General features: G+C 31.5%; 1 protein-coding gene across 1 annotated transcript; it reads left to right on the top strand.

Moving 5' to 3' along the window:
* The first annotated feature begins 5,070 nt into the window (after positions 1-5,070).
* On the top strand, positions 5,071-5,963 carry LOC115997137 (auxin-responsive protein SAUR76-like). Its single transcript, XM_031236642.1, has one exon. The coding sequence runs from the start codon at positions 5,130-5,132 to the stop codon at positions 5,514-5,516; it is 387 nt and encodes a 128-aa protein (XP_031092502.1). The 5' UTR covers positions 5,071-5,129; the 3' UTR covers positions 5,517-5,963.
* Positions 5,964-9,102: the final 3,139 nt, after the last annotated feature.

Genomic DNA, 9,102 nt, shown 5'->3' with positions numbered 1-9,102 from the left:
ATCAAATTTTAACAATAAAAAATATTATCATGTAAAAAATATAAAATACAATTCAAAGTAATATATCTATTATATCGAACCAGCTCCATGTATACGCAAGGTTGGCACAAGATATATTCATAAGTTTCAACTTTAAACAGAAGGTTATTTGTCATTTAAAGATGGGCGGATAAATTAAATTTATATGCTAATAAAATAAAATTTATAAATTTATTTTGAATTAATTGACTATTTAAATTATGCTGTAAATTTTAAAGATATATTTTGTACACCGTATTAAGATTTAAGAGACCAACAAAGTAGTCAAAGTACTTTAGTCTATGTGCTAGAGAAAAGCGCCCCAATTACATCAAATGAATTTAAATTGTATAATTGAGTCAAATTATTTATAAATTACTCGCAGTTGATTTGATATTTTGATGAGTGTTTTGATCTGACTGTTGAATTAAGTTGAAATTCGAGTAGTTTAAGTAACAAATTAAGTTGAGTTTGAGTATTTTATTACTCAGCTCAACTTTAGTAGTCCAAGTATAATCGAATTTTGTAGTCAAACACCTTATACTCATATGGCATGTAGTGACTCTTTTATATGAAAGGTTATGAGATTGAGCCTCAGTGGAGGTGGATTGATTCTTTGCGCTTCAACAGGTTGAGAAAGTAAAGTTGAATAGATGCTACAATGCAATAGAAAAAAAGAACTTTGATTTTTAATTTTTTATATAAATATATCAAAATCAATTATAAAATGACTATAATTGAGATGCATGTCATACAAAATTTTATTATGATATTTGGTTATAAAATTCTTATTAATATAATTTCTGTCTACAAAGATAATAGAAAAATTATGTATTGAGCTTATTTAAGTCAATTTTTTTTTGGTAGATTTACGGGGTCTTTCTTTGTCCGTTTAACAGTCCAGGTCCACTCACGTTCGCTCCGAGAGGCACAGGAGCTGGCCCAAGCTAGGGGAATCGTCACTTGTGGGAATCGAACCCGGGTTCTCCCGGAATCTTTCCCTACAAAGAGAGCTCATTTGCCAGTTGAGCTACCCCATTGGGTTTATTTAAGTCAATTTTGACAGTGAACTAAAAAAACAATAGAGTTTAGTAAAACTCTAACTATGATTTTCTAAAAATCTTGTCTAGATCGATTTTAATTTTGATTATTCAGACTTAACTAGACTCGGTTATACCCTATTAGAACATGTACTCCAACAACTAGAAGCAAGAGTTGTATCTCATACATTAGAAAGAATCTCTCAATCCTGAATGGAGTGGCTAATTATACTTTCTCTATCAGTTATAGACCAAAGAGTCAATACCTCATCACCGGAGTTTGATCTAGTGACCTTCTCGATCTTAAGAAGAGTCATAAAGGTGTCAACTAAGCACAAGGATTGTAATTTAATTAGCATTACTTAAAATTTAAAAGAGAGAGAGATAGATAGAGAGACCAATAAATTAATTAAATTTGTAGTTGGTACGTAATTAAATTAAAAATAATAATATTACATATGGGATGGAGGCCATGGTTTGAATATCGGTGGAGGCAGTATTGACTCTTTATATTTCAGTAGGTTGAGAATCTAGTTATGATCAGATACTACATTGTAACAGGCAAAATATTATTTAAAAAAAAAAAAAAAAAAAAAAAAAAGAAGAAGGAAGAGTTGCGTATTCAAACTATGTTTATTTGCTTGCAGAAAGGAAGAAAAATGTGGTGGGGGAATCCAAATTAAACACGAACGTCAGAGGCTGAGAGCTGGAAGTGGGACCAAGAACAAAATTAGTGGCAGAGATTAAGATTTAGAGGTTCTGATTAAATACACGCAGTATTGTTAAGAAATGTAATTAGGTTGGAAGGTGGTGGATTAATAGGAAAAAGAAAGAAAGAAAAAAATGTCCAATGATGGATACGTGGCGTGACAGGAAGAAGCTAAGCCGGGCCGGTCCAAGTGAAAGTACGACAGACAGTCAGACAGTGAGGAAATTAATGTGAGGGAGGGAGGATTAAATGAGAAAGGCGCTATCCAGATTGGCAATTGTGGTCGTGGTTGGTGTGACATTCTCGAGTTGTATGTCACTCTGTGCTAATATTGACAAACAATCTAGGCAATAGCAGCTTTTGATTACAAATTAAGTTACCATGATTTACATTCTCTCAAATGTTCTGTCATTTTAAAGTATGGGGACTTTTGAAGTTGGGAATTTAACCTTTTAATAAAAAAGAATAACTTTGATTTGGTTGCTACTTGCAAGTCACATTGATCACACTGTTGATTTAATAATAATAAAATTATAAATTTGACTTCTAGTGAAAACAACTTATTTTCATTCTTGGTTTGAATCAATTAATTAGTTATGATAAACTAATTTACCTTCTTTGTAGTGCATTTTAAATTAAAGGTCACTTAATACACATGCACAATCAAATAATGACTACGAATTTTTCTAGTCAATAGCGTTTAGTTATTCAAAAGTGATGACCGAGTCAGTGGAATATATATTTTTTAATATAAGTTTGATTTTTACAAGTATTCTCTTAGTGCAATTTTTATTTCTTTAGGTTTTTACTTCCCCTATAATTGCACGTATTTTTTTAATAGAGTATTGTAAAGAACAAAAGGTGTGGAGATAATGATGTGATGGATGAACTTTGATGAAACTTGCATTGCAATAGGGAATGCTGCGGTGGATTGCGTTGGGGGCATGGAGATTCATTGCGGGGGCAAAATAGTCAATGTGACCTACTCTAATGAGATTACTTTTTTTTTCATAACTCAAACTCATGCACCATCGTACCGATAAGACGCTAAGAAAATAAATCGAATCAGTCTAGTTTTGAAATTTAACATCAAATTATACACTTATGTGCACAAAGAACTTAATCCAAAACAAACATTTAATGTTTGTGTCAAGAATCAAACATTATCATGCCACTGAAAGCAAGTCTTAAATGAAACTTCTTATCTATTAGACTAATGTTTTTGACAGAAAATTGCAAATTACATTATGTGGATTCCATATATATATAGATTGATACTCTATATTACAATCATCAATACTAAACCTGGTTATAAAGTTGTCAAAATGGGTGAGTTGACCCGTCGTCCTGTCCCGCCATATAATATAAACAATGTAAGTTGAAGTTTTAGAGGTTTGTTATACACACACACCCAATAGATAGCTTCGGGTGAGAACCATACTTTCTTTGAGAATTGCGAATGTGCGATGTGTATCATCAACTATAAGTGCAATTGCTAATATGTAACCTGCACTGAAAACTGAAATTTTAAAAGCGTATCGCATAACAACTTCAAGTGCAATTGTTAATATGTAGCAATACGTTGCACCATTACATATTAACGGTTGCACTTGTAGTTATTGTAAGATGATCTTTAAATTTAAAATATTTCTCAAAATGTCACAACATATTTTTTTTGTTATCTTACTTTACCGTCATTGATTATCCAAATCAATGGCTAGAATTGGTTTGTAGTTTTTACCTGAACAATACTATTTATTACAGAGTATAATGAATACTAGTATAATCTACAATGTTATGTGTTTAATTATTAAAAAAAAAAAAAAAGAAGGTATATATGTTTGTACACTGTAATTATCAATACTAATACCTATCAATATAGTAAAAAATCTTAATATTTATAATCAATTTCGTGTCATTTGTATTACTAATTAAATTAACTAAGAAATATTTATTGAACATGCATGTAAATCTGTTACATTTATGTTATACATACAGTAATAATCAAATAATTATTTTATCACATTAACTAAGAAATATTTATCGAACATGTAAAGATTGTATGTGAAATAAGTATAATCAAATATTTTAAATTTAATAATTTCATATCTAATTGAATCTCAATATTTCATATTGGTTGTGAAATTGTAACAATTTCTTAATATGGTTCATCAAAATCCAACTCAACTTTCAACTGAGTTATATCCAAGTGATTAATAATGTGAACAAGTCAATCAAGTAGACAGGAAATAGAGTTCAATCCTTTTAAAGTCAATCTAAAAAATTTATAAAGATGAGTTAATTCTTGATTTAGATATTAATTATTTAAATATTTTTTGAATTTAATTGTCGATTAATAATTTAATCATATTGTATTCTTAACTTTAATGATAATTTTAAATTTAATAATTCATTACCAATTTCGTTTTGCATTCATGAGACTTAGGTAAAAAATAAATTATTTGTTCTTAGAATTCATACTTGGATTCAATTTCAAAATTTGAAATCTTGAAATTAAGAAATAAGCAATTCATACATGATGGTGGAGGGAATGTTGGCTAATGCTTCTCTTCTTCTCCCAAACTTCACTCATGTGACCAATTGAACTGTCCATACGGTCAATGGAATTTTTAGGTAATGTTTCTCTTCGTCATTGGTTGTGGCTTGTTTTTGCTAGGATCAATCACCGTGGACCATTGATAATATCTTTTTAAAGAATAGTCTAAGTATTTTTTTCACGAAAAGTTTTAATTATGGAATAATTTTGTAAGTACTTTTTGAGTTGCTCTTCTCTTTGCTTGAACAAATAAATAAAAGATAAATTATTGTTTTCCCAATTATTGAATATTAGTCCTTAAAATAACATTTGCAATTTTGCTCGAATAAATAAGTTTAGGCACAATATCTCCAACTAACCATGCTATAAATCTCAAAAACTCATTGTTATACAGTCAGAATCTCGTTGTTATCTAGTTAGTACAATGAGTATTTTATCAGTAAAAACACAATTACTTAATCAGAAACTCGTTATTATCTAGTTGGCACAATGACACTTTATCATCAAACACATAGTTATCCAGTCAGAAACACGTTATTATCTAGTAAGCACAACGAGTAATTTATGATTAATCACATATCACAGTAAATAGTTTAACCCAAGGCCGCAGCTGGTTTTGCTTTACTGACTTGCATGGGCCAGCTTGCTTAACTAACACAATGTAACCGCTGTCGTCCTCCTTTTACCATTTTACCCCTCACCCCTCCCCTTTATATACCAACCTCCCCTCTCTCTTCTCAAGCCAGCCTAAAACCCCTCTGTTACTTCTCTCTCTCTCTTCTCTCATCTCCTCTGCAATTTCGCCATGGCTAAAGGGGGAAAGCTCACGAAGCTCAAATCCGTTCTGAAGAAAATGCAGTCCTTCAAGCTCGGCCGCGCCAACGGAAGCTCCGTCGTCGTCGCCGCCGCCAATTCCTCTTCCGACGACGAGTCTAGTAATAACAATAGCTATTCCAAGGATCTCCGACCGGTCTACGTCGGGAAATCTCGCCGCCGGTACCTCGTGAGCTCCGACGTCGTCGAGCATCCGCTCGTCCGCGAGCTGGTGGACCGCTCCGGCGACGAATCGGACGATTCCGTCACCGTCGTCGGCTGCGAAGTCGTGCTGTTCGAGCACCTGCTGTGGATGCTGGAGAATGCGGATCCCCAGCCAGAATCTCTGGACGAGTTGGTTGATTTCTACGCGTGTTGAGCGGCGATTGGGCCGCGGGCCGGGTTGTAACCGTCGTCGAGAGGCGGAGGAGGCGGATTCCTGTGTTCTCGGCTCTATTGTTGTTATGGTATATAATCAGTTTGTAAATTTTTCTTTGAAGAAAAAAAAGTTTAATGATTTGCTTATTCGTAGCGTAGAAATTGAAGCAGAAATAGTGAGGAAAATGGAAGAGAGGGAGTTTGAATTGGCTGATCGGCAGTGTGTTTCATCAGAGTTTCAGTTCGCTGGCCGGCCGGCTGGGTTTGTGGCAAGGATTAACCCATTTTTACACATTTAATCTCTTGATTATAAGAGAATTTACTAATGTGGGTAATTATTATCTTATATTAATCAAGGCTGTCCCTTTTTGTTACTTGTAATTCCATTCATCAATGTAAGTGTTAATTTTCATCATAATTTTTAAGGTTATTCTTGTTTTTTCTTTAATTTCTTCTTCTTTTTTTTTTTTTTTTTCAAATAAGCAACTAAAATTATAAATTTTTGTGTAATAAGACAACTGGACTTTAAACATGTGTAATTAAGTCATTAAACAACTAAAGTATGTGTAATTTGACATTTTTGGTTTCTTTTTGTACAATTTGAGTTGAAAATATTTCAATAATCTTCCTCCCGACTAATACACTATGTAGTGCTTGATGTTGGATATATGATTAAGTTCATAGCCTAATTGCACAAAATATATAAGTTAGGTTATTTATTTGACATTTTTTTCGTTTGATTGTTTCAAATGAAGTGTTTGTTTAGAGCAACTCATCACCTTATTTAATTTCTCTTTTTGATATGTAATTAGTTTTAAATATCATTTTTCTTCTATTTAATCAATACAAATTGAGTGGCATAACTAAATGAGTTGATGTTCTTATAAAATAGAATTCACATTCGGTTGCATACACAAACTTAACTCGTTGGTTCAGTAGGTAATATTTGAGAGAAGAAAAAAAAAATTCGCATTCGGTCATTTAGAAAGTTTGTGACTTTCCTCATTTAATTTAAGAATAATGTTACATATATCAAATGTTGTGATTAAATGTTATGTTAAATGATATGGACTCAGGACTCATATAATTACAATTTAAATAATTTTCTGCAAATGAAAAATAGTACACAAAATTCTTTACTTAAATTATTATGGGGTATGAGATGGTTGGAAGGAGGGCCCAAAGTTGTGGTCAGCAGAAGACGACCAAGGGCAAGGAGATATTTGTCTGAATGTTAACCATATATGCATCCGATAATAACATAAAATAGTATTTTGTTGTTGCGTGATAGGTATGATTCCTTTTAAGTAATGAATATCATATTTCTACAAAAGGATAGACCCAACTCTAAGGGGTTTTTACCGCTTCATTGATAAAATCTGGTGCAGGAGGTAAATAACGGAACGTGTTTTAACTTTTAAGGTGTGTTTAAAAATTAGAAAATGATTTTTGGTGTGTTTAGTTGCATTTTGGATTACTATTTTTAGCGTGGTTGGTTCATTTTTTGGAAAATGAATAAAATTGTATAATTAAACATTTTAATTGTTCTATTTAGAATATAAAAATATTTATAATATATATTGAAATAATGTTATTTATTATTTTTTTAAAACAAAAATTACGGTTTCTGCTGCAGAAACCAGAGCAGTGCTCTAGTTTCCCGCCGAAAATCAAGGTTGTGATTGTTGGCGGAAACGATTGTGGTCGAAAATTATTTTTTGGTCTGTGGAAAATGACTTCTGTCAAATTTTGGCGGAAGTCATTTTCCTAAAAAACAGCCATATATTTATGAAGTCAACGGCAAATGATTTCCGTTGATTTGATTTTTCAAGAAATATCCAAACACACCCTTAGTGAATTGAGTGAAACCCATGCTATGTAGGTGTCGACATTGCTGAAAGTTATCTTACTTTGACATTTGCGTACGGAATTCATTGATTTACCTATGAAAATCATTTACTAAATTGATCGAATATCTATAGATTTTATTGATTTATATACAAATTTTTTGTTGATAAATTTAATTTTTCTTGTAGTAAATTAACACTGTAACAAATTAAATGCGTATGTAATAACCTACTTGTTACTTGTGTGAGATTTAAAGAAGTATAATTTCATACGCATTTGTAAGTTTGAACCTCAAGCTTAAGGTTAAATTCATAAAATATCTAACCATAAATTCTAGGTTTTCGACCACTTTTTAATGATCGAAAATCTTAAATTTTTTTAGTAGTCATATGTAGCTAATTAGTATTTTTTTTGGATCAACATATTTATGGCAAAGTAAAATTTTTTTATTCAAATGTCAAATAATTAATATTAGGATTTAAAAAAAATCAAGTAATGAAATGGCATTTAATTTGTTTAATTAGCTAAAACAAAAAGGAAACTTGAGAAAGAAGGCAAGGCTATCCTAGAAGATAATTGCAGCAGAAAGAATGTTAAATCAGAAGCTGTGGGTTGATAATGATACATGGACATCATTGTCCTCCCCATTTGGTCACACAATAAATTAAATTAGCATCCCTTATTAGCTGCATGCTGCTAGCTACCTAAGCTACCTTAACCATTATTATCACACAACTCCATTCCTATCTAACTTGTTGTGAACCCACCCACCCTTATACATACTAATTATTAACTGGATCCAACTAGCTTCTAAATATATACATTGCATGCACCATATATATTCATTCTATAATCAATTATAAGTGGCCTATCTCCTTCCACACCTACTTAATTGCAATGCAAATCACACCTACTTCTTTTTTTAAAAAAAAATTTCTTAATATGGTATTTACTTTACGTAAATTACTGAAATGGTTCATCGGTGGCTTTACCGTTTTAGTTCTTGCCTTTTAATTTTATTCAATAATTAGGGACGGAACAAAAAATTTCAGTAGGGGGACGGATTGGAACTATTATTTATAGGTAGCGCTATCCAAGTGCGGTGTGCCAGTATGGAATAATGTTTTTTATTGTCAAAATTGTACCTTTTTTAAGTTCTCCGAGAAACTAAAATATATAAAAGTTTGGACGAAATAATACCTTCAAAGGACTAAATATGTATGTACATATTTAATAGTTAAGGATATTATTGGATGAAATTGGAAATCGAAGACTAATGTGGTGAAATCACTATAGTAGATGGATCATTTTGATAATTTAATTAATTTTAAGAGTACTTTGTTCAAAATAAGTATAATTAGGTAAATTGATTTTATATGTATTTAAGGTTCAATTAACAAAACTTTTAACCGGTAAGAGTAATTTCGTCCCATGACCGTTCAAACTTAAATGTTCAACTTTTGCCTCCAAATGCTTGTACAATAGTGTCACAACAAGGCAAAATTCATTCCTCCTTTTCTTTTCTTTTCTTTTTTTTTTCCATTTTTTATTTGGCTTTTTGGCTAAGTGGTAGCTAGGATTCAGACCCATGGCTACTAGCAAAAAAAAAACGTAACATTATAATTTATTCTAAATTGATTAACCAGTTGAGCGGTATCTTGAGACCCTTATAATTTTTATATTATTATACAATGGTGTTTGCCTGTTTGGTAACCAGCTTGGCGTCACACACACACATA

The sequence above is a fragment of the Ipomoea triloba genome, chromosome 11 (genome assembly GCF_003576645.1).
Source record: "Ipomoea triloba cultivar NCNSP0323 chromosome 11, ASM357664v1".
Taxonomy (NCBI): Eukaryota; Viridiplantae; Streptophyta; class Magnoliopsida; order Solanales; family Convolvulaceae; genus Ipomoea; species Ipomoea triloba.
This window is presented reverse-complemented; position numbering and strand designations above follow the sequence as displayed.

What these genes read in the sequence shown, in the direction of transcription:
- LOC115997137 (XM_031236642.1), top strand. Translation starts at nt 5,130, where the DNA reads ATGGCTAAAGGGGGAAAGCTCACGAAGCTCAAATCCGTTCTGAAGAAA.